The following is a 25,283-nucleotide window of genomic DNA, read 5'->3' on the forward strand; positions in this document are numbered from 1 at the left end:
AGCACCTTCTCCCGTCAGCTGTTAGAGAGGTGGGTGTTGGAATGCTGCTCCCAGGCTCCCTGGCCTCGCTCAACCTGGCGTTTCACACACCCATTCCTTAACCTCATTCTCTGCCCATTTCATTCCTCTTCCCACGCGGTGTTTACTAAAATCTCTCTTCGCCATCAGCTGAAGCACGAGACGAGGGTTCCCCGGGTTGCCTAGAGAATGTTCCCACAACCGGGCAAGCAGCCAGAGCAGAGAACATAGGTTGCCACCCTGCAGACTACGGCACGCGGCCACCCACTCTAGGGGGAAGGACCCCAATCTCCACCTTGGGAGTGACTGATGTTTTCAAGGACAAGAAAACTATCAGGCAATGTCTGAGAAAGAGGGCTTTTCTCGTGGGGTTTGCAAATAATAATAATAAGAAAAAAAACTTACAGGAAAAGAAAGATAAAGAACTCTAACAGCTTTGCTGTTTGTTTACAAAGTGGGGGACAGCAGTCAAGGGACAAGTGAGAACTTGTGTAGCATTTTATAATCACTGTCTACGATCTGGTGTCTAGTGCCTTTCATGGTCTAGGATCTTGCTGCTCAAAGTGTGGTCCACAGACCAGCGGCATTGGCACTACCGGAGCTCATTAGAAAGGCAGAATGTCAGATCCTACCCCAGAGCTGCTGAGTCAGAATCTGCATTTTAACCAGCCCCCTACCCCCACCCCAGCGTTGCGTGCACATTGCCATTTGAGAAGTGCTGCTCTGGTGCAGTGCTTCTCAATCGTGGCTGCATATGGGCATCGCCCTGGAAAAGCATCCATGCCTGGCTCTACTCCCAAGGATTATGATTTAGTTGTTCTGGGATGCAGGTGGGACAATGGGATTTTTTAGACTCCTCAGGTCATTCTGATATGTAGCAAAATTTGAGAACCAGTGGTCTGGCGTACACATAGATTAAAATTAAAAAATTAAGAAATTCTTTCCTAGATTATAAATAGAATCATAGAAAGTTTTGCAAACAACTAAGCAAAATTGAGAAGAAACTGAATGTATATCCACCGATTTGATGTTTACCATATAGCATCAGTAAATGATGCACTTAAAAAGAGAAATAAAAAGGTCGAATCATACTCTTCAGTGACATTAAAAAAAATACTTCCTCCCATCTTCTTCCCATCTTGTGACTGATAAAAAAAAAAAAACCTCCTCATATAACAATTTCCAAATAGTGCTTCAGTCTTATTAGAACAATTTTATTTTTGCATTGCAAATTTCAGGTTTGATAATGTACTTCGCACTACGGTTACATAAGAACAGTGGAAGTTCTTGTGTTCATTTGTGAATACAGAGTTTCTTTTTACTCACATAGTTCTTTAATGTAGTTGGACATCAATCTTTCTAGCCTAGAAAGGAGGTTTTATTTCACTGCCAGGGGACAGAACTTCCAAAAAACACAAATGTCTTTCAGCATCATGTTGAGTAAATAATCAAGGGGGTATGAATGGGTCTCTCTCTGATTTCCTTCCTTGCTTTAAACTCACAGGTGAGCTATGAAAAGACATCTGCCTTAACGTCCCAGCCACCTATGCAGCACATCAGCCCCAAAGCCACGTCTTTGGGGCTTCCCGAGCTTCATGTGTTTATCTCCTGGAGCATGCCAACATAATGTGTAGACATGTCTGGGTGGCAGTCAGTGCCTTTTCTTTCAATCGAAGCCATTCAATTCAAGCCATTCATAAAAGTGATTCCTGGCTCAGGTTTCCCCACTCATATCAGGTTTCACGTATGATATGACCATATTCAGTGGGAACTGACAACAGAAAAAACGGTCAGTATTCAGTATTCCAAGCCCAGGGGCAGCGTGGAGTTCACATGCCCACCCACCCACTTTTAATTTAACTCCTAAAGAAGGCACTGTTAGATCCCACAGTCTCACTAGAGATTTAGCAAGTTGTCTGAGAGTGGGCTGGGGGTAAGGACTTGAACTGCTGGACGGTGCTTCTCTCACACTCACCCCTCAGGCATGCAGTGTCAAGAATGGGGTTGGGGATGTGGTTCCGTAGTGTAGTGGTTAGCACATCTGCTTTACACACAGAAGGTCCTGGGTTCGTGCCCCGTGGAGCCGTGGTCCATGGTCTACAGCCATGCCACCCTGAATAAGCCGATGTCTGATCTTAGAAGCTTAAGCAGGGTCAGGCCTGGTTAGTACTTGAATGGGAGACCACCTAGGAAGACCAGGCACTGTAGGCATAAAAATAAAAAAAGGGGGTTGGAATGGAGCCCCCCAGGACAAACCCACATTGAAGCAGACCACAATGAGATGTCAGGAGGTTGGCCAGGACCAGTGACTTTCGGTTCCACGTTGTGCAGGAGAACAACAACCCTCCAGAACAAACTTTCCAGCTTGGCATGATCCAGAAGTCACTTTATCTGGAAGTCACCCCACCGCAAATGTGCAAAGAGAGCTGCTCCACTCAGGATGCTGCAAGCAAAGCCCACCTGTGCACCCATGTCTCCTCAGATTGTGAACTGGCCTACGTGAAACTTGGTTTTAAACAAACGTCCATTCCCTTTATATTTTTGAAAATTCAAAATAACACAAGTATTTGCTGAAAAGCCTCCCTCTCACCCCACACCCAGCCAGCCAGGTCCCCTCCCCGAGAGCTGCGTAGCAGGGTCTCGTGCACACGGCAATTGGCACAGCGTTCCTTCTTAGAAGTGCTCCGCCCTGGAGAATGAAAGGCCCTTTTTGCTGACCTCCAACCACCTAAGAAAAAGCTTGCACAGAGCTTCCTTGCCGTGCGGAAGATACCACGCTTGGTTGGTTTCCTCCTCTCGCCCCTTAGGAACTCCCAGGGCGCCAGTCCACATGGCATGGACTAACAGTTCATGACGCCCAGGAAATGAGTTGCGCAATGGCGTATCTCCAGCATCTTGTAGATGAGGCCATCAGTTCCACACAATTTTTTTTTTTTTACTGAATATTAACTGAGCTCTTTACCTGTGCAGGGAAACTTACTATAGAAGAGAAAACTTGCTGTAGAAGAGAACCATAAGTAAGTCATGCTCTACCTTCATAGCACTGGACTCCTGGGTGAAGTTAATACCCATATTCTAATTTATGGTGATGCAAAGGAGAGAAAACAAAGGTATTGAGAAGGAAGAGAGGAAAGGAGGCAAGACAAAACCTTAGGCCTCAACACAATAAGGGATTGAGAAGGGGAGGAAGAGCGATAGAGCTTGTCTCATACTACGTACCATGGGCCTGGACTTGTACTCCCATGTGGCACTTCCTTCTCCACACCTGGCCAAGGTGGGGCCGAGGGGAGAGGATTGTAGAGCAGGAATTAATGAGCTCTTGGATCATGGTCAGTTGAGCATGGCCCTGGCATTTTCTCAGCTGGATTGTGCATCCCTTGAGGTCAGGTGTGGACAAGATGAGTGGCTGAATGTGTCAGCCATCACCCCTATTTCTCACTACTACCAGACAAGCAAGTATTATTTTCCCCATTTAACAGACAAGGAAACAGACTCAAGAGGGTAAGTGACTTGCCCAAGGTAGTTCTGCTGGTTGGCACCAGAGCTGCAGCAGAGACCCAAGATGGACTGGTGGATCAAGCCTGGGATTTTTTCCCCCTTTTCACTGTGCTAGGCTGTTTTGTTTACCTTCGTGTTTCTTGTTATCTCCTTTGATTACCAAACCTAATCTGTGTAATCGTTTAACTGAGAAACCCCAGTTCTATTTCACAACCTTTCTGCACACTGGGATGACAAGTTATAAGTAAGACCTCCTTGCATGTGTCTCAATCACCACTCGTACTTAAAATGTACTCTGAAAAACAAAGGGGTCTTTCGTGTCATTAGCCAATAGAAACAGCTTTGCTTTGGGTGTGAAGGCTAAATTCTGTAGTTTGTTTGTTCTTGATGGTGAGAAGTAATTCATTCTCATTTTTAAATGTAGCTCTGATTCTTTAAAGGCACAAACACCAATTTGAAAACTACATGTGTATACATTTATCTGTAATATAGTCAAACTCAAACAGTGATGGATATTGATTGTGGTTCTCGTGTTTTTGTGGAGAGGAAAGAATGAACATGACATGACAAAACCCCCAAATGCCCGCATACCAAGTTGTTAAACATAAATACACTGGTATCAGGTGGTAATTCTCACTGTCAATGTTTCTAACTGTTTTCTCCAGCAACATTTACTGTGCCCCTTCTGTGGGCCAGAGGGCTGACAGCATATGAGGAGAGAAGACCCAATAAAGCCCACTCTCCATTCCGGAAAGGTCCCGTGGGTCTTCTAGGAAAGTGACTATAGATGCCTGGGTCATTCCAATGCTGGGTTTTGATGTGACATTGTAACCTCAAACTTCTCATTCTGTATGTGCAAAAACTCGTATTGACTTGGAATAGGGGTCTGAGTAGGAGGGATCTTCTAGGCCATCCTTCTAGAAAGGTTTCAGAACACCCTGGGAGACTCTGTGAGGCTTATGGGTATCCAATCTCAGGTGCACTTTGCCATCCACTTGCCATAGTCCCTGAGGCTGCTAACCTCTGCCTGAGTCTTCACTTGCCTCCACAGCACTCACTGCAATATTCAGGATCCTCAGCAGAACACACCACATACCTAGGCACACACCCCCAAAAGGAAAATGCCAACAGTAGCGTAGCCAGCTTCCAAAACAAATTCAAATCTACTCACCAGCCTCACCCATACTTATCGGTGTCACAATAATGACGTACCTCCTGAAGGTAAACAAATGCTTAGGGAGGAACAGAACTTTAGGGCAAGAAGGGAACCTTAGGGATAAGGAAAATTACACCTAGGTAGGTGACTGCCTAAGGCTGTCACCAGAATCCAGGTCTCTGAACTTCTCACCCAGGACCAACTAACGTATAACTACCGCTCAAGAATAAGTTTGATTTTTCCACATTTTCCAAATATATTAATTTTCTATTTCTGCTGTAACAAATTACCACAAACTTAGCAACTTAAAGCAAACACGATTTTCTTATTTTATGGTTCTGGAGGTCAGAAGTCTGAAACGAGTCTTATGGGGCTAGAGTCAAGGTGTCATCAGGGCTGGTTCCTTTGACATACTCGGTGGGGGGGGGGGGAATTCTTGCCTTTTCCTGATTATAGTCTGCTAGAATTCTTTGACTTGCAGCAGATCACTCCAATCTTTGTGTTGCCCTTGTAATTACATTGGGTCTACCCAGACAATCCAGGATAGCCTCCCCATTTCAAGGTCTTTAAGTTAATCAATCTGCAAAGTCCTTTTTGCTATGTAAGGTAATGATCACAAGTTGTTGGGTTTAGGATGCAGACATCTTTGGGGGACTACTCAGTCTTCCACACCAAATGAAAAGAATTCTCTTCTGTTTATTTAGTCATCTGTTTGTTGTCTACAGAAAAAAAAAATCGCAAGTTGATGGCCCTTCTAACATGCAAAACTGGGTAGAGCAGTAGGAAGAGGAAATCTACATTTTTTGTTTATATAATTATAATCCAAGGGCCAACACAAGTCAGAAATTCAAACAAATGACTATGTCCACTAGTACTATCCAAATCTAAGCAAGTATTTAATAGCAAAAGTGTAAATGAGAAATTTGGCCCCAAATTCACAGTAACTTGAAAGATACTGAAAAACTTTCATCAAAATGGAAACAAATCTGAAATAATAGACCATCATTGCCATTTACATGTATGCCTCATTCAACCCTTAGCCAGTGACCTGAGCACTAAATGTCTCGTGTAGTCCAATAATATGGACACAGGTTCTACCCATTCATTACAAAGTAATTCTAGAGCTTCTCCAGCACCTCTTACTGTATCAACACTTGGATTTTTCCTGACCAATATCTTGCTGCAATGAACATCATTGTAGCTAAGTCTTAATACAAATCTAAGCATGTTTATTAGGATGTATTCTTAGAGGTGAAATTTCTAGGTCAATGGGTAACAGGGAAGTTCAAAGCCTTATGGCAAGTATTACCAAATGACTCTCATAAAAGTTGTAACAACTTACACACCCCCAAATACAAGTCTCCAATCTTATCTACTTTGTGCTCCAACACTTATCTTTGCAATTTGATCAATGAAAATGATATCTCACATTAATTTGCATTTCTTTAATGACTATCAAGGCTGGACAACTTTTCTATGTTTATCGGCCGAAGGTAGTTGTTTTATGACTTATCTATTCAAATAATTTGCTCTCTTACTAGTACGTTAAATTTTTTTGTAATTGGTTTGTAAGGGCACCTCATATATTAAAGATGTGAATCCTTTTTAGGAGTCAAATATTGGCAAATATTACGTATGGATTTTTTTTATTGTGATATTTTTGGTAATGTTCAGAAAATTATGATTTTAATGTATCTACTTTCCTTTATGGTTTCTGCCTTTAATGTCCTGATTAGTTGTCCTTTCTTATAAGTCATATAAATATTCACCTATATTTTTTAAGAGAAATTTTATGCTTCCATTAAAAATATATTACAATCAGCTAGGACTTATTTTAGAATGCCATCAGGTTTTCATATCCAACTTAATCTCTAGTTCAGTGGTTAGCCTATGACCCCAGAATCATTTGTGACATCATCCTCTCTTTTCCCGAGGAATGTGAAATGCCACTTTTTATCACATCAACATGCTCTGTGTAACTTGCTCTCTTCTGGAGATTCATGAATGTATCTGTTCTTGTGCTAGTGTCACAATGTTTTAATTAGTGCAGCTTTATATTATTTACTTATATTCGATAGTACAAATCCCTCCACCTTTTAAATCAACATTTTCTTGTGCTTTATTCTTCAAGGTAAACTTTAGAATCATTTAGTCACCTTCCCCTTACCCATTCTGATCCCATGGAAAGACTAACTAGAACTGTCTTACGTTTCTAAAGTAATAATGGGAAGAACTAACAATTTTATAACATTGTGCTTTCCTACTGAAGCACAGGTCTCTTTAGTCAAATAAATTACCTCAAAAGGAAAGTTTCATGCTATTTTTAAAATAGATTTTAAGCATATCTTTCAAAGTTTATTCCTATACTTTATAGTTCATTTCATAACTATTTTGAAGATGAGCTTCCCTAGTATATTTTTAATTAGTTATTGATGGTTTATAGGAAAACCGCTGATTATTTTCTTGCACCCTATTAGATAGTCTTAATATTTCTAACAGGCATTCTGGTGGTTTATGTGTGTTTTCCAGATACATAATTATATGCTTTATAAAAATAGTGATGGAATCTCCTTTCAAACCAGAATTTACTGAGCACCCTTTGTCAGTTTTAAGCCTAAGAACTCTGGCTGGCACACAGATTTCAGTGACACCACAGAGTTGCCATCACACCCACATGTGTGAACCTCCGACACTCCTGTCACAGGGCCAAGGGTGTCACCAGAGCATCGTAATTGTTGTCTGGAGCTTGGCCCTCTTTTCCATTTGCTGCCATAATTATTTTTATTGTTTTGTTTTCCAAAAACTAAACTTTAAGATGTGCATGACTTCTCAAATAAGAACCATCCATAATCCTCATGCTAACGCAGACATCCAAAACTCCCTCCAAAGAAGCTTCTACCAGAACACTTCCTTGTTACCAAGTTCTTTTGCACAAAACTGTAGGTAACGACCTATTTCAAAGGCCATGAACAAAAAGTTTTGAGCCATAGAAATAAACAGAATACTTCCTACTAATAAATCTATGAAGGCCAGAATAAGGCAAAATTTAAGACTGAACCATAACCTCAGACCTGACACTGGCACAGACTTTTGTAGGCGGGTAGACTGAGATCAAATCTTGGCTCTTTGTTACTGATTCTGACCTTAGGTAAGTCCCTGAACCCCCTTGGGCCTCAGGTTCCCCGTATACCAACAGTGAATGTTGTAAAGGTAAATAGTGATATAAAGCAGTTGGATGGTGCTTAGTATTCATTCATTTCTTCATTCACTCACTCACCAAAATAACAAGTGCTTTCAGTGTGCCAAGAGCTGTGCTGGGCAAGATCCCTCCTCTCGGGGAACTTAGGTCTGCTGGGGGAGGTGGGCACATGATAGATGAACAATCAAATGAAATCATTACAGACAGCAGTGGGTGCTATGAAGGAAATGAACAGAGGTGTGATGGAGACTGGCTGTGGGAGGTCACCATTCAGGGAGGGCTACTCTAGAAGGGGGAGCGGAGTCTACGAACGAGTCATGGGGAAAACTGGGGAAGGAGAACCCCAGGCAGAAGGAACAGCAAGAGCAAAAGCCTAAAGACAGAGAAGGGTCTGACACAACTGAGAAAAAGGAGGCTGGAGAGTTGAAACAGAGTCAAGAGGAAAGAAGTGTGAACTGCAGCTGGACAGGGAGGCGGGGCTGCATTCGCAGGACCTCGCAAGGCACTTGGGTCTTAACTCTGAGACCATCGCTATTGCTATTGCCACTGTTCTTGGAACTGATGGTGATGTGGGAGACATTGCACTGGGTGCAGTTTAAACCAGAAGCTTGAATACATGTTCAACTATCTAATTTGCAAGAAAGTATACCACAGAGATCTTACTTAATGAAGCTTATTTTAAGATTGCTAAGCATTTTCGTTTAATTCAATGAACCTTCAAAGTCTAGACTAGACCTAACACTATGCACAAATCAATGAAAAACAACTGCACCTACGATGGGGGAGGCACTGGAGGTACCAATAAGCTGTGCCAGTGGTCCTGCTGACAAGGAGAGCTCCTTGAGCATCTTTTCCTTTAGACATATCTCATTCCAGCCCTACTGGCTTCAGATTAAGAACCAAGGACGCAGAGGAGGCTCAGGCTGATGGGTAGGAAGGAAGTAGGCTCCAGCTATTAGAAAGGCTGGGGTGGCCTATAATTGGATGCTCGACATAAAACTTCCACTGCCAAGGACCTCAGCTGTATTAGCTGTGCCAGTAAGGATCATCTCAAAGGATCTATTTCATAGCTGTTTAAGCCAAGGGGGTCTTTTGATTCTTTTATATAGTCACCAATTCATATCAAACACACAGATCTGTATTTTCATAAGTAGTATTGCATTTATTTCTTATAAGGTACTCTTGCATTGTTCTTCCTTGAAAATTGTTAGACACAAGAGGAAAAGTAATTAAAAATAGCTTATTCCAGCATTAACTCTTAGCTCTGTCAATGGAAGAGAGCCAATGTGGTATTTATATAACTAAAGAAAACTGACTTTCGAGGCAATTTCCAGGTTATGGAACGGTAGCATTTTAAGAGGTTGTTTGCAAATTAGTTGATTAGATCTCAGGATCTAACTTGAAACAAAATATTAATCCATAGGAAACGAGATATTATAAAAAGTGGGTGAGAGTGCTAAACCAGCTCACAAAAGCTGGCCTTACCTATGACATATTTTACCTCCCAGGGTGCTGCTGGACCTGCCAGTCCTAATAATACAACAATGCCTTGGGTATGAATTTTCCGATAATATGGATTTACTGCGCCGCTCAACACATCAGAAGGCAGGAAGAGACCACAGGTACTTGCTGTCTGTCCTGGCATGGGACTAGGTTGTCAATGAGGAATAGGCTATAGGAAGAGGTTGGAGAAAGGGTTGTGGGGGATCAGAGGTGAAAGGCACAGGCCTCAGGTTGAAGGGAGAGTGATGAGGATGGGGCCTGGGAAAGGCAGTGGCAGAATAAAGGCTAAGGGTTTTGGAGCAGGGAGAGAAAAATAGAGACAGGGAAAAATAATTTTTTTCTTTTTATTCTCCCCTTAAGATAAACAGATGGGGAGGGAGAAGAAACCACCTGCTGGCTGTCTATAAAAGGAGGCAGATGCAAAGGTATGGAGGATGCTTTCTTTCTTCTCCTGGCTTTGCGGAGAGGGGAGACAAACATCATTTGTATGTAGAAGTGTACACAAATCCGGTATCTATAAAAATCCATACCTGCCAATGTGTAACAATAGCTAATATCTGTTCAATATTGTAGTTGACAACTACTTTCACATTTGTTTGATCTTCACCACCATTGACTCATATACAAATAGAGGCTCAGGCAGTATTAGAGGCAGAATTCCATGACTCTTGCTCTTTTCCCTAAAACTGTGGTTTTCTACCCTGGCCCCATACTAGAGTCTGCTGGGGAGATTGGAAAAGGACTGATGGCTGAAACCCCACCCCCAACCTCCACAAATTAGAATCTCTCTGGGAAGGACCAGGGCATCTGTATTTTCACCCCTCCCCCCCAGGAAGTTCTAACGTGCAGCCAATGTTGAGAACTCCTGTCCTACCCAATGGTCCTCAAACTTTAGTGTGAATGTGGATCACCAAGGGAGTTAAACATGTAGATACTGGGGCCCCAGCTCAGATTCGCATTTGGCTTATGTATCAATATATGCACGCCTCTGTATTTAGGCACACAGAAGGCTTGGTCTTCCCCACCCCCTTGTAGTTGGGTATGGACATCTGAGTTGCTTTAGGCAATGAAATCTGAACTCCAAAAAGTGATATGTATCTGGGTGATAGTGTTCAACTGCTGGCATTAGACTTTATATCACACTTGCTGATATGGAGGTTTAACCTGCACCTTCAGTTTCCCTGGAGAGTCACCCAAGGTCCACAATGGACTTTGAATGAGAATTGAACTTTTGCTATTAAGGCAATGAAATTTGGGGTAATTTCTTCTCAGTCTCATCCCAATCTTTTGCTCTAGCCCAATGGTCTAATATAATGCTTTCACGTGTTACCTGCCCCCCGTGAAAATGTTCTGCTTAGGGAATATTGACTTGTCTTTTAAGATCTAGGTCACACATCTCCTTCAAAAAGCTTCTATTGTTTTTCCTTGGCTCATGGATGAGAGATCCTAAATTCTGAACCACTCAAGATCCTCCAAATACACATTTTCAAGCCTCCTATCCTCGCTGAAGCAGATTACCAAGCTGAGAAGGCCGTCCGTCTATGGTGGTGGAACCCAGATTAAAAACGCACTCCTCTGGGGTGCCCCCTTCAGCCTCCTCAGGCAGAACATGGCCCAACCTGGCCCTTCCTGACACCAGTTTATTTATAACTCAGTCATTTATTCGATATCTGAATGGGCTGTATTCTGTTGTAACAGTTTGCAATTCCGTTCCTCACCCTCATCACTTAAAAGGCTCTGAGGGCAGAGACTGGCCCTATCTCTGATGCTCAGCACAGCCCTCTGCAATAAGCTCTCACATTCAATCATGATATTAAAAATATAAGAAAAGTCAACTCAAATTGGACCGAAGAGTCCTTCAGTATAATATCCTCTTTCCCAAGGGTCCCTAAAAAGTTTTTTTTTTTCTTGAAAAGATATGATTTTCTTCTATGTGTCACCTGGGTGGTTAATCCTAAAGCCATTTGGTCCCAATTGCTCTAGTTTCTCAATTAGGAAGACTTAGTTAACTATCTAATTATTTTCTCATTTTTGTACATTTCTAACCTGTGTTCTCAGTTAGATTCTCAACTCATTAGAATCAAAAGGGGAATTAGGAATGAACTCTTCGCATATAAATCACTATAAATAGTCCCCACATGTGATCAACCTCTCCCTGAACCTTTCCTATGAAGGAAAAGCAACCCATTTATACCTTATTTTAAACAATGTCAAGGGCATCCATGTAGCAAGTGGGAACGTGAATTCCTCAGCAAGTGACCATGCTGTTCTCACTCTATGCTTCTGTGACATGGGCCGAGCCCCCACCACAAGGAGCTGAGACCTTCTTTTTTCTGCCCTCTGGTGCCTCACCCGGCTGTCAGCCTTTCCACATGGTGATTCTCTCCAACTGTTCTCTGTACCTCCTAAATCTCACTGCTCAGAATAAAGAACAACATCTCAGGTCTCCATAACTGTTACCGAAGGAGCAGACTGTGTTTCCTCTGCTTTGGGTACAGTAATTCTCACAGGAAAGCTTAACTTTTTGGCTTTGCTGGGGTAGCAGGTTCCATAAGACCACTTCCCAACAGGCAGAGTGGGGATCCTCTGACCCATGCTCCTAAGCATTCAGATGTGTGGCTTACCCCATATCAAGGCCCTTTACATGTTTCAACTCTAATCGTATCTTTGCCACCAACTGGCTGAGGTCATCTTGGTCTTTCAGATACCATTTCTTACATGTATGTTACTGCTTTCTTTCTCTTTATAAATCGAAATGAAAGACTGATATAACAAATAGAACTTAGTATGCATGTGGCACTGTTCAAGCACTTTATACATGTCATCTTATTAATTCTCGTGATGACCCTATGAGGTAGGCTCTGTTATCTCCACTTTGCAGATGGGGGAACTGAGGCACAGAGTGGTTAGGTAACTCACTCAAGGCCACAGTCCCCAAGGGACACAGTTAAGACTTGAACTCAGGCCATCGGGCTCTAGACTCTACTGTAACCACTGTGACATCAGATTCTAATGATTTTAGGTGCCTTTCCATCAAGCCAAACTTTTTAAATAGATGAAAAAGGTGTAATTCCCTTACCTGCTAATGAAAAGCTGAAATCAAGTAAAACATAAGTTCTGAGAATCACATGAGAATTTCTAACCTGGTAACTACCCCCCCTAGATATACTCCCAAGGCAGCTGGCACACAGGGAACACCACACATAACAAAGCAAAAGAGGGGAGAACTGTGTTTTTACCTACATGGATTTTCGTGACCTTGGAGCCTTATAGATTTAGTGCCCTGTGTTTCATAAGCTTAGTAACAGCCATTTTAGATAAATCTGTGAAAAGATTATTTCAGGAAGCACCTCTCTGTGACTAAATTTAGACAAAACATTTACGATTATAATAATCTATATGCTTCAGAACAAGGACCATGCACAGTCTTCCTCAGCTGGCTACTGCTTTCTTCCAGCCTCACCTCACACTCCTACGAGGTATGTCTTCTCCCCCAAAGTCGGCCTGTCTAACTACATCTCGGCCTCCAAAACTCAGTTCAAGTCACTTCCTTTGAGAAGCCTTCCCTGAACAAATTTGGGTTCCCTTTCCTGCTCCATGGCACCCGTGCAGCTACCCGACAGCACGTGTGTCTGTGTGCCGCACAAGATCGTGACTATTCGTTAGCCAGACAGTTCTGCTCTAAGAAGATGAGATTCTTAAGGCAGAAATGATGTGTTAGTTGTTCCTCTGGTACTCAGCACATTGTAGGAATGGAGTCAGTCTTTGTTGAATGGAAGAATAAATGTATAAGGGAAGATTCCAAGGTTTTGTGTTAAGAACATATAATTAAAGAAAAGCTTATATACGCATATGTATACACACGGAGGAATGCTCACACATGCGTATGCATACAGACACACATATATTTCCATACTTTGCTTTAAGAGGTATGTCTAATTTTTAGTGGCATGGAGAATTAAAAACCTGTGTAAAAACAAAAACAAAAACAAAAAGCCTATGAAAGTTCTCAAAGTGTCTTGAGTGGAACTGAGGCCCTCAAGTTTGTTTCACCTTATCCATTTCCCCTCCTTGTTTAGTAGAGGTATGTTTTGGTATTTAAGAAACATTTTAGTCAGGGCAACGTGGTAATAAAATGGCCAGATGTGTGAGATCACCTTCCATTACACATTCTGATAAGGGAACTGGATCCTAACTTTTAAGACAGGAAGCTAAGAAGACTCAGAATGAATCAGTAAGTCAAACAGTTGTTGAGCCTGCTAAGGAGGATACCTGAACCTGGCTGGATTAAAATATCTAAAGGTCCCTTCATTAGTTAATAACCAGATACTCCAGCCTGTTCTCCAAACTCGGTGTAGGCTCTCAGAAAACAAAGCTGATGCTTTATTCAAAAGCCACCGTGTTCATTACAGTAAGGCTAACAAAAAAGAAGACGATTCAAGGTGATGGCCCAAGTTCCTGGGTGAATGCTAGAAAGTCAGTCCTGGAACCCAAACTTTCACAGACTCCTAGAAACCCGCACTGTCCAGCTGGGAAGAGCAAGAGCTCCGTGGACAGGGGAGTGCTGCTGCCATTAGCAGAAGGCGCCTCGGCCTATGAGGACATGCACCTCTCAGATTCTTCCCATCGGGCCTTAGCAAAATGTGGTCAAGGACCAAGAATGCACTTTTCTGGGCCATGCTGACCCATTTTCCCAGAAAGCAGTACCTATACTCCCTAACAACATATGTGGCCCGTCTCATCTCACACACTCTAACATTCAGTATTGATGCTCTTAAAAATATGCCAACTTGATAGATTAAACATGTAATATTATGTCTGTCTTTCCTAGGGGAATGGAAGGATTTTGAGAACAGGTCCTTTGTTGTGATCAGGGCCTGGCATATAATAAGTGCTCAAATAAATATTTGTTGATTGAATGAATGATACGATGAATCAATCTGGATTAGGGATGCTGGTCTTTGCCTCTTCTAGTTCTAATAATGGACTCTGCCCTGCCCAAGACCTATGATGCACTTAGGCATCTTGTTACCCTGCAGCCTTCCCCTCCCAACTTTGCCAAAGTTGCTAGGTGACCACTGGACCAAGGAAGGCAAGCCAATCTGATCCTCTCCTGAGACTCTGAGCTAAGAGGCACATAAATAAAATGAGCTGGTATTATTTTCATGGTAGGTATAGAGTAAATGGCCACAAACTGCTGTAGCCAAGATATCTGTAGTCACCCTGGCTCCTGCAGTGCACCCCATGGCCAGGCTGCTCAGGATTGCTGTAGATTCTCCAAGGGCTGACTCCTTAAAATCAACCCCCGTTTAGGCTGACGCGATGTGTGGTCAATTCTGCTTTTGCAACAGGAGGTTCCCGGCATAGATACCCTCTTTGCCAACTTCACATATGACAGCTACAGCCCAGAAGAGTGATAGATCAGATGGAAAACTGGCCCAGCACCATGGGCCATACTGAGTGAGATGCAATTTAACAAAGAGAATTGAAAGTATACAGTTTGGCACTTCAGTTACAAATGGGAAGTCTGAATATTGTAGAAGCAGGTGTTTTCTTCAAAGAACTTCATCTTGGCAGATCACAGCTTTGTCTACGATTTACTGTGATATATAAAAATCACCAACATTATCTGCTGGGCCCTATGCCCTGTGATGGGGTCATGTTTAATTCTCATATGAATCTGTGGGTCCCAGCACAATCCCTCAGGTGAGAGAGTAATTAACATGTGCTAAATAAATGTTAAAAACTAAAAAGTAGGAGAACAGCATGGCTTCCATAGGTCTAGAGTTTTTAAAATCAAGGAGATGCATCACTTGCCTTGCTTCTTTCAAAGATGGTAGATGCTCTCTTCACTGAGCTTGACGTAAACCAAGCCCCTGCTTTGCTCAATCCATCCTCTCCCTTCCTTTGCTAAAGCATCTTGACCAATACTCTCAGCAAGCAAAAGCTCAGTTAGTTGACTACTCAAATTGGCTATTCTAGTTTACCAACCCTTTTTCTGCTTTTACCAGTTAAGCTGTATATTTACCAAGAGGACATTTGTGTTTGTTACCAAGCCTGTTTATGTCAATTGCACTCATTATTATATTTACGTAATTTAATTACTTATTACGTAAACTAATGACATGCCTATGCATAAGGAAAGAGCTGTTGTTTCTATTATAAGTTGAGTATTTGGAAAGACTTGTTTGATAAAGGTGAGTAGATTAAAAGAACTGCTGTTAAATAGGGATGACCAGAACAACTATAAAAGTTTAGGAGTCTATATAGGGGTATTGAAAGGTCTAGAAAGATTTATGGCACTCTGCAAGTGTCTCAATTCTTACACTAAAGAAATCAAATCTGGAAATTATAAAGAATGCAAGATGGGCACAGCTTATAGAAGTAAAATGATGCAGAATACCTACATATGAAAATTAATAACTAAGAGTATTATGAAACGATCAATACCTGTCTTTCCTTTATGTAATGTATTCTGAAATTCTCTATTTTTAGCTATTCAACCTCATTTAAAAATGTTAGTCGAGACCCACTAAAGTGATTTTGTGACTCAGTTTGAAAAGACACTGCCTTAGTCCTACTCCTTAATTATATTGGTGGGAAACTGAGGTCCAGGGGGATTTAAGAGCACTACACTAAAGTCACACAGCTAGTGAGTCGGAATTATGGTCCCTGTTTCCACATTCTATGGTCTGTCTGCTACCCTGAGAGACTTTCCTTCTGACCCAGCAGTTTCCTTTGCAAAAAGTAGGTGAAATGAGGAATTAGATGACAAGGATAAACTCTAGAAAAACTCTAGGAAAAGAGAGAATCTCTTCTTTTTTCCTGAGGCTCCACATTCCTGTAAGCAAGGAAGCAAGTCCCAGCATACACAGATATATGTGCTTTCATCTCCAAACTAAGACACATGAAGTGTCTTGTGCTGTAGACACAGTTGAAACAGTGAACCATGTACCTGAGCAGTACACGTGAGCCTTCTAATTTTAGAACGACTGCAGCTCCACGTGGGAAAACTCCAGACAATGGAATGAGGAAGCAGTTTGCAATTCTGAAAACCTTTTGTTTGGTGAGATGAGCAATAAACAGATCTGTGGCTTGCTGGCTGACCCATGTTCTACCTGTTTTCCAAACAAATAACGCTTTCCAAGACCTTTTCCTATAATCTGCTTTGCCCTCCCTCTGTGCACCTCCAGCCCAAACTTGCCCTCTCAACACAGTTAAGCCCAATGTCCCCACAAAAATCTGACCACCATCTCTCCAAGCAAGCTAATGGTGACCTTCCCCATGAATAATGCCACTGTGAATTTTCCACATTCTTTCATGAAACTAAATGAAGCAAGCGTTTAAACATTCCCCAACTCTGTGTGGCTATCATTAGACATGGGCTAGAGCAAGGAGCAGTAGTTCAGAAGTTTAAAGAGCCGCCCTTAGTACCAAGATCACGCAACGCAGATAGCAGAGGGAAGCCCGGAGCCCAGCTTCCAGGTGCCCAGGCAAGGCCTGCACCACGCCCCTCGGCCATTAGAGCGAGTCACATGAAAACACGAGAACCAGATGGGCAGCCTGGGAACTGTGCAACATTTTAGAGAGTTAAGCAAGGAGCCACCCCAAAACTTAACCGGGTGCATTCTCTCCCTTTTAAGGGATATTAAAAGGTGCCTTTTGAAGATAGGTCATAGCTCCTTCCTCAGGAGGGCATGACAGATGTAAGCTGTAAGTGCTGTCACCCTCACCTTGCCTCTAGCTAAAGTTTCTGTGCACGCTTTACAAATCGACAACCAGATAAAATTTTCTTGTCCTAACCCCTCGACTATCGATTTCGCTCCAGCAGCAGCTGTTTTCAAAATCATGCACTAAGCAGTCAGCCCGGGCCGCCTTACATCATTATCACGTCATGGCTTCTCATGCTATCTTTTCACCTGTATGGTGGCATCCTTGAGGACAAGAACAGAGAGGGACCGCCTCTTTGTATAGTCCCAGCAACTAGAATGTAGGGACCGGACTGTAAAATAGCATCTGGTGCCAAGAGAATTAAATACATGGCAGTCACGCTACCATTTCCCTACCTTGGTTGTGTGGCAAGCATTGCCAATTGATCACTTTATTTCCTAACAGCCTGAAGGCAACCTCATAATCCTTCTCAACAAAGCCCTCCAAGAAGTCTCCACCAATCTATCAGAGAGGTCACGTGAAAAATCTTAACAGGCTATTCCTGATTCAAGTCCAACAGATGAGGAAGCTAAGATCCAAACAGGAGCCGGATGAATAACTTGTTCAGAGACCTAGTAAAACAGACCAGATGGGCCCAACACCCAAGATTCCCAACCTAACCATCTAAGGCATGTATCCCTCCAAGTCCCACACAAGTAGATGTCTAAGAAGCATTTGCTGATGATAATAATGCCAGTTTCCTATGCCTCTGACATCATCAACCTTTCATATCTGGGCAACTAACAGAGAGGAAGAAACTAATAAAACCTCAATAAGAAAGGCCAGTTAATTGTCAAATAATGAGAACATGGAACTTTTATTTTTTCAAAGAGCACAGGAAAGCCACATGGGATCAGCCCCTGTTCTTTCAAGCTCACGTACTGCACTTGAATGGCACATGAAGTTTGCAATTTCTTCTCTATGCTGTTCCCCCAAAACGTTCAAGCTTTATCCTGAATATGCCTGCTCCAGCACTGTCATTCGGGAATGCCTCAAATCCTTCTTACATCCATTATTCTCATTCTCGTCACCTCCTTATGGCTTTGGTCCTAAAATGACCCATCTTTACACCTAAATGGATAGTTCTTGGATTTAGTAAATGGGCTCACCAACACCCAGAGCATAAAGGGTTAGAAGGGATGCAGATATGAAAATTGATTACCCAGTATATAATGAGCACATTTTACAAAAACGGTGTTCACCTCAATATAAAGTAATATATGTAGGAAAAAAATGTGAAAACATTAAAGGAAATGAAAATTAAATGAAGTGCCACAAAATCGAATGCAGCATCATCCACCCTCCATATTTAAGGATCTAACAAAAAGAAAGAATCATTGTTGCTTTTGTTGGTGTAATGGAACTATGGTTTGTTTTTAAAATTCTTTATCTATTAGATATAATATACACAAGAGAAATAAGCTTTGCTTTAAAATATCCCAGCAAAAGGAAAAATAAAAACTGTGGGAGAATAGATAAAAGAAAAATGGCAGAGCAATACTAATTGTTGATGCTAGGTGATGGGTATATGGGAGCTGATTTCACTAGTATTTCTTTTCCATGTATAAAGATTTCCATAATGAACATTAACAAATAGTTTTAATCATTGAATTAGCCAAGAGTTAACACACACACACACACACACACACACACACACACACACACACTCCAGTGCTAGGGTAGTGAGTGTGGTTGATGGGGATGGTCCCCAGTTTGAGCTGCATCCACCACAGGATTTCAGCTATGTCTGGTGAGAACAGAATAGGGATGGTGGTGGTCAAGCCCTACCAGAGCCTGAGGAATCTTCTAGGAGACAGAAAGTTCACCCTAAAGGAAGAAAAAGTCAAGCAAAGAAGCCTGATTAAGTCTCAAAGCCCTTGCCCTTGGAGGGGTCGCTATGGCACAGCCATCACACTTTGGACTTGTCGCCTAGCCCATGGGTTCATGTCTGGGTCCAACGAGACAGAACAAAGAATTAATAAAAATGGAAAGAACTAGTCCATTAACCTCTCCGGGCACAAGTCCCGTAGCTCAGTAACCTGTCAAACAGATCATTGCAGAGGCCAGACAGGCTGTCCACTTCCCTTCTCCACAGACTACCAACCAATTCCAAGATCTCAAAGCCCCCTGGACACTAGAATTGTGGCACTGCCCCTGCTCTCACCCACCACGTTGGGCCACAGGGTGGCATTCAGCCTGTTACAGGGTGATATGCAACATAGCAGGGTATAACTACCATTCCCTGAAGAAACGTCATAATGAGGAGAGTGGGCCTCAGGTACTCGTTCATATTGGAGACATTCCCACAGAAGCAAGTCCAGAAAGGAAAGATGGAACAGAGGTTGCCACCACTGCAGCAAGGACAGTCATTTCTGGGTAAATGTAGCAGGTCTCCCCATGTCTGCCCAGGGGAGATTGGAAAATCTCAACACACCATACCTGAGGGAACAGGCTCAGGTACAACACCCATAGGCCTTCCACAGCTGTACGAATGGATGGAGATTGGAAGGAAGGGTCAAATAACCAATAGTACCCACGATGGTAGCCTCGGCATTTGCCATCACTGCAGCCTGTCATCTGCAAGTGTCACCTTCACCTAATAGGTACTAGAGTGAGGACCAGGAGGTGCTGAGGATTCATCTGGGGGTAAATGGACCCTAGGAAGGAGGTCAGGACAGTTGTGAGGACTGCACAGCGGGGAATCACTAAGCCATCGCCCTCCTCATATATTTATCACTGAGCCCTTTGTGATGTGGGAGGTAATTAAAAAGTAAAAGAACTGCTTTATGAAGACTCCGGTAGACCCTGGACCCCAGAAGCACTGCTCTGGGATGGATGCACCTTTCCGCCCTCCACCCCAACAAAGCATAACACAGGGGAAGAGAGGCATTTTCTTCTGTGGCATCATGGATCATCAAGTGGACAGTTAAGGGTTCAAGTACGTCAAGGATAACAGTTCCAAGGGGAGACTGTGGGGCTGTGGAAGCAGTGGTACTCTGTGGGAGTGGCAGTATTACCTGTGGTGTATTTGAAGGGAAAGATCTAGCAGAGCAGAAGAGCAAAGTGCTAGGATAGTGTGGGTGATTAGAGAATTTGTGAATACATAAGAAACACCCGCCCCCTGCACTGACACGGCCCTGAAATAACTAGGGAGACAGACAAATCAGGGGCTGCTGTTACTTTGCTCCTCCCCCGCCCCCATGTCGATGAGGGAACAGTGAACCTGGCGGATTCATGCATTGCCGGTGTCAAAATCAGCTCAAATTCACTCGGAAAGGTACTTGGCAATTTGTACCAAGAGTCTTAAATATATTTATTCTTATTCCCGGAATAAGAATAGCCTAAGGAAAGAATCCAAAGGAAAGAAAAAGCTTCTAGGTACGAAGGCGTAGCATCATAACTTAAGCTGGAGGCAACATGAACATCCAATGGCGAAGGCTGGATTCAATTACACGTGTCAATTTTAATGGAATATCATGACATTTTATAAAGGATAAATTTTAAGACTTTTTAGCAACATGGAAAAAGCACAACTCTAAACCTTGACTTTGAAAAGCAGGAATCAAAATATTTTCCTCACTATGACTAATTGTATAAAAATATTAGTGCACATGGACAAAGGCTAAAAGCAATGTGCAAACTTAACAGCGATGCTTCTGTAGTACTCTGACCATGAGTGGTTTGCCTCCTACGTTTCCCAAACTCTCTAATCTGTTGATCTAGGATCTTTAAAATGAAATAAAGAAAATATCACTACAAATGTTAAAAGATAAATAAGAAAATAACTAAATGAAGATCACCAGGCAGAAGCAGAAGAAAAGGTTAAAAAATCTGGGCTTTTCTTTGGATGGATTAATACATGAGCTAGAAAAATGGGGATGACTCTGAGCTCTCGGGTCCTGCAGACTCTGTTTTCTAGCATCCTTGCCCACGGTGATTGTCTGAAGAGAGATAGGAGAGGGTGAGCCCTGAGCGAGCAGGGAACAGTTCCCTTGGGCCTCCAGTGAAGCTCTCCCAGGATCATGACCTTAACCGCTGAGACAAAGAACAGAGAAGGTTCAGGGCCCCAGAAGGAAGTTTAGAGCACAGGCTCCACAAACTAGCCATGGCCTGCTTCCTTCCCATGCCCCACAAGCCATCCCACACCGAGGGGATGAGGGGGCAGGACTCACCACTCAAGGCGGATGTGGTGTTCTCCAGGGCCTGGCACACAGCCAACAAAAGACCTGTGGGGGAGAGAAAGGAGAGAGGTAAGAGTCAGTTCAGCATACAACTTTTAGGATTTGAGGGCACACTTCCAGATAGGTAAAGACTGGGTAGTTTTACAAGGTGGCCAACTGTCAGGCCTGGCTACATTTTTTGGGGGGCTCAGTTAAAATGAAAATGTGGGATCCCTTGTTCAAAAAGGCAAACAGTGCCATTAAATATACTAAATACAAAGCTTTTTCTTTCTTTCATAGTCTCTCTCTCCACCTGTCACTATGTTTTTCGTTTTTTGAATACCCTATAAATGTATCTATTGTGGTAACCTATCCATAAAATTTACTATTTTGACCATTTTTAAGTGTACAGTTCAGTGGCATTAAGTTCATTCACATTGTTGTATGTGGCATGTTTTTTATATGCTGTTTATATCATGTCTTCTTCGAAGTATAAGGATAATTGCAAGGTGAGCACAGCCCCCGCAGGCACAGGGGCCCCCAGTGACAAAGTGTGCGAGTGCACATGTGACCACTGACTGCCAGGTTTCCCCTTTGGCCAGCAGCTGGACAGCTACGCCGTGACCCGGCCGGGGGCAGGGGAGTCTAGTCAGGTATTTCTTCTTTCCAGGGACCAAGCGCCCCAACCAGAGGTGGACAGGTGACTCTCAAGGGTATTACAACCTCCATGTCAGTATGTGCCAGGTACCTGATTCAGGGGTATGGGAGAGGCTCACGCCCATCTAGTCGCCCACTGAACACGCCTCGGAGCTGTCATCTCCAGATGGGGACAGCTGCCACCAAACCCTGACCCAAGATGCTGTGGGTGCACACACCTAACTCCAACCTTTCTTGAGTCCAGGTTCTGCCAGGGGTGGAGTGTGGCAGGGGCAAGAACCCACCCAGAGTGGCCAGGAGACAGTGATAGGTGGGATCACGTGCCCCCAGTGCACACTCCATTGCCCCATTAGACCTCACTCGCAAGACACAAAGTGGAAGATAAAACTACTAGGAATTTTAAGACTGCAACAATACAGCATTAACCCCAAGCTCAGGGCCCATCTCAGCATGACTCTGTGACTACACAGGTCGCACGCTGATGAAGCCACCCCTGCTGGTGGATGACCTTATGTAGCCTCACATTACAGTACCAGCGGTTTCTGGAAACACTGCAACAAATTTCCAATGAAGAAGGAACCTCTTGTGAGTTATGCAACCAGCATGAACTCAATTAGAATGACTTCCTAAAACTGAAGTGCAAAGTGATACAACGGTGGCCACGCAGAGGCCGGGACACCTATGAGTTAGCCTGGAAGGCAGGTGAACCAAGTCACACAAAACAAGTGGAGTTCTTGGCTGTGACTCTTCCGCTGCACAGGACCAGGGCAAAGGTTGTGACAGTTCCTTTCCCTTTGCACTCAGGGTGACACACAAGCCCTTGGCTCTCAGGAGAGAAACACACTTATAACAGATAAAGCAATCAGGCCCATGACTTTCCTTTAGGCCTTTGATGTGAGGAACACCACAAACGCTTCAGGCCACTTTCACTGGAGGCTTGGCATGGATTTCCCAAAGGCTCCTATGAAGTCCTGAACTAGATATTCAAGCTGGAGCAGGGAGCAGCAGGCAAGGAACGAAAATTAGTAAAATTCCCATGTCTTCCCTGTGCAATTCTTTCTTGCTGCTCAGTAAACACTAATTTTAAAAGCATGGCTCTTAGGGTTTCCCTGGACATATATTAAAGGCTGAGTTTGTAATGTGTACACCAAGGGTAAAGTGAGCCATTCCTGCCAAAGCCAGGAAAAGTCTTACTGGTTCCACACTGTCAGCTGGCACTCTGACTTTGCTGGCACTGTCAAAGTCAGCTATTGACCTGTAGTAACATAAAGAATGACATGAGGATTCTTTGCATAGCTCTCAACAGGAAGAGCCACTGGCTTATCACAAACTGTCCCTGAATGAATGAATTATCTGGCCACCTCTCTCCCCAGCCCTATATCCCGTAAGTTAGCAGAAGTAGAGTCAGTACAGTTCCTGGGCTCCATGTAGACCTCTGCTTAAGCAAAACCAAGACATTTAGAAAGCAAATACATAAAATTGCAGCCAGAACAGAGTGGAGACGATCACCTTTCTAGGGGTGTGGAGGGGCTACTGCCCCAGCCTCGGGGCACGTTATTCCCTCCCCCCACCAGTTCCTCACACGTGAGCTATCACAAAGGTGTCTTGAGAACAAATCAGAGTTTGGAAAACCACCATGTTCCACAGATGAAAGACCCTGGGATTTTATTCATAATTTGAGCAATACGAGAACAGTTCCTTTCTGTCCTGTGGCATTCTCATGGCAAACAACTTCCTCAGGCCCTGGTTTCTCTCCATGTCTCGATTCAGGCCCAACTTCAGCTGAGGCTCTGCGATGACAGGTGAGGGCTCTGCCTTCCCCTCACTATGTGATGCGCTTCCTAAGAGGGTCTTAGGCCAGAAAACCAGGGGCCGGGCCTCTTTCATGTCTCAAGTGGGTGGGTGCCACTTAGTGGGCATGTACCGGTTCCCGGCCCAGCACTTTTACATATGTTGTTTGATGCGGTCCTCATAATAACCCGTGATATAGGCACCTTCCAGCCCCAGGCCTTCTGGTCCAGTCGGTGGAAACACGTGGCTTTCCACATAAGGAAACTGAGGCTTAGAGAGGTTGAGAAATGTGCTCAAGCTCCTGTGGCCAAATTCAAACTCAAGTCCATCCAACTCCTATGCCCAAGACAGTGTTTCATTACCACACTGTACAATAATCCTTCTGACCACAGCCTGTCATGACACACTGGTACGTGTGTATTCACCAGTTACAAACCCCAAAAAGAGTCTGAACAAGATTCAGCAGGCCTGGCAGTGGGGCTCGATCCCACTTTCCTAGAAACATAAAGAAACATATGTCGCCTCTTGGGATTTCCCACTGCCACCAATTCCCCCAATTATGAGCAAGGTCTCCTGAGGTGCAAGGGTGTGAACACCCAGATCCCTGACTGGTCCATCTGTGTAAGCCTGGTGCCCAGACCGTGGGCCCCACACCTGTGCTTGGGAAGCTGGGCTCTGCAAAGGCTTTCCAGAAACATGTGGCCTTGGCAGGCTCCAAGCCTCATCAGAACGCGGGAAGTCCTTCCCTGGAGCACCAGTGTGGAGACAGCACCGCCCAGGGACAGCCACCACATGCAGCGGCTCCAGGCAGATAGCACACCATTCAGACAGAGCCTTGCGGCCCCTGCCACAGGCTCCTCTCGCCGAACCTCGCCCACCACAGGCCACCCAGCCAGCTTCTCTCTGGGGCAGGAATCCCTTTTAAGCTGCTCCTGCCAGCATCTCATTTCTGTTTAAATAGTTCCAAAGAGGGGAATCCCTGGATTGTGGACTTCAAAAAAAAAGAGGGGGAATTGGTGAGGGGAAAACCACACACAACGGAAGGAAACCTTATGAAAGGCCAATACGCTCCTGACCCCAAGGAGAGTGGGAACTCAGGCCTGTCCCCAAAAAAGGACAAGGGTTGCAGTGCTTATAACTCAGCCGTTTGGAAGGCAATAAGAATTTCCAGCAGAGAGAATGTCAAAAGAGAAGCTAGCTTATTTATCTTGTGAGTTCACAGAATGGAGCCATTGTGAAACCCATTTGCTGATGTCTGGGTGGGAGATGCTGTTGAGAGGTCCTGGGTGCCTGTCTTCCCAGACCACAGAGCAGGGGCCTCGCCCACAGCCTCTCTGTGTGGTACACGGGATTGGGACCTGGGGACGCCCTCCATCCTCTCCCATCCATCAGCCTGTTGTCTCTCTCCCCTGTAGAACCTCATCTCTAGTGCCCAGACCTGGGAAAAGCATCTGTGGACCCCTGGTCACCATAGCAGAGATGACCATGTCCAGCTCTGGCCTCTGCAACAGTCAGTGTTTGCTTCCAGGCTCCTAATACTCCACTGTGTGAATCAGCTGTTCCTTGAGAAGATCAAGAGCTCCATGTCTCA

The 25,283-nt window shown here is 43.8% G+C and overlaps 1 protein-coding gene across 1 annotated transcript in view; it reads right to left on the bottom strand.

The window, feature by feature from the left end:
* Positions 1–25,283, bottom strand: part of TGFA (transforming growth factor alpha) — a 92,101-nt gene that overhangs the window by 38,392 nt on the left and 28,426 nt on the right. Inside the window, exon 2 of the mRNA XM_016161387.2 lies at positions 21,257–21,310. Coding sequence (XP_016016873.1) covers positions 21,257–21,310 — 54 coding nt within the window. The remainder of the gene's footprint in view (positions 1–21,256; positions 21,311–25,283) is intronic.

This window comes from Rousettus aegyptiacus, unplaced genomic scaffold (assembly GCF_014176215.1).
Source record: "Rousettus aegyptiacus isolate mRouAeg1 unplaced genomic scaffold, mRouAeg1.p scaffold_m13_p_7, whole genome shotgun sequence".
Taxonomy (NCBI): Eukaryota; Metazoa; Chordata; class Mammalia; order Chiroptera; family Pteropodidae; genus Rousettus; species Rousettus aegyptiacus.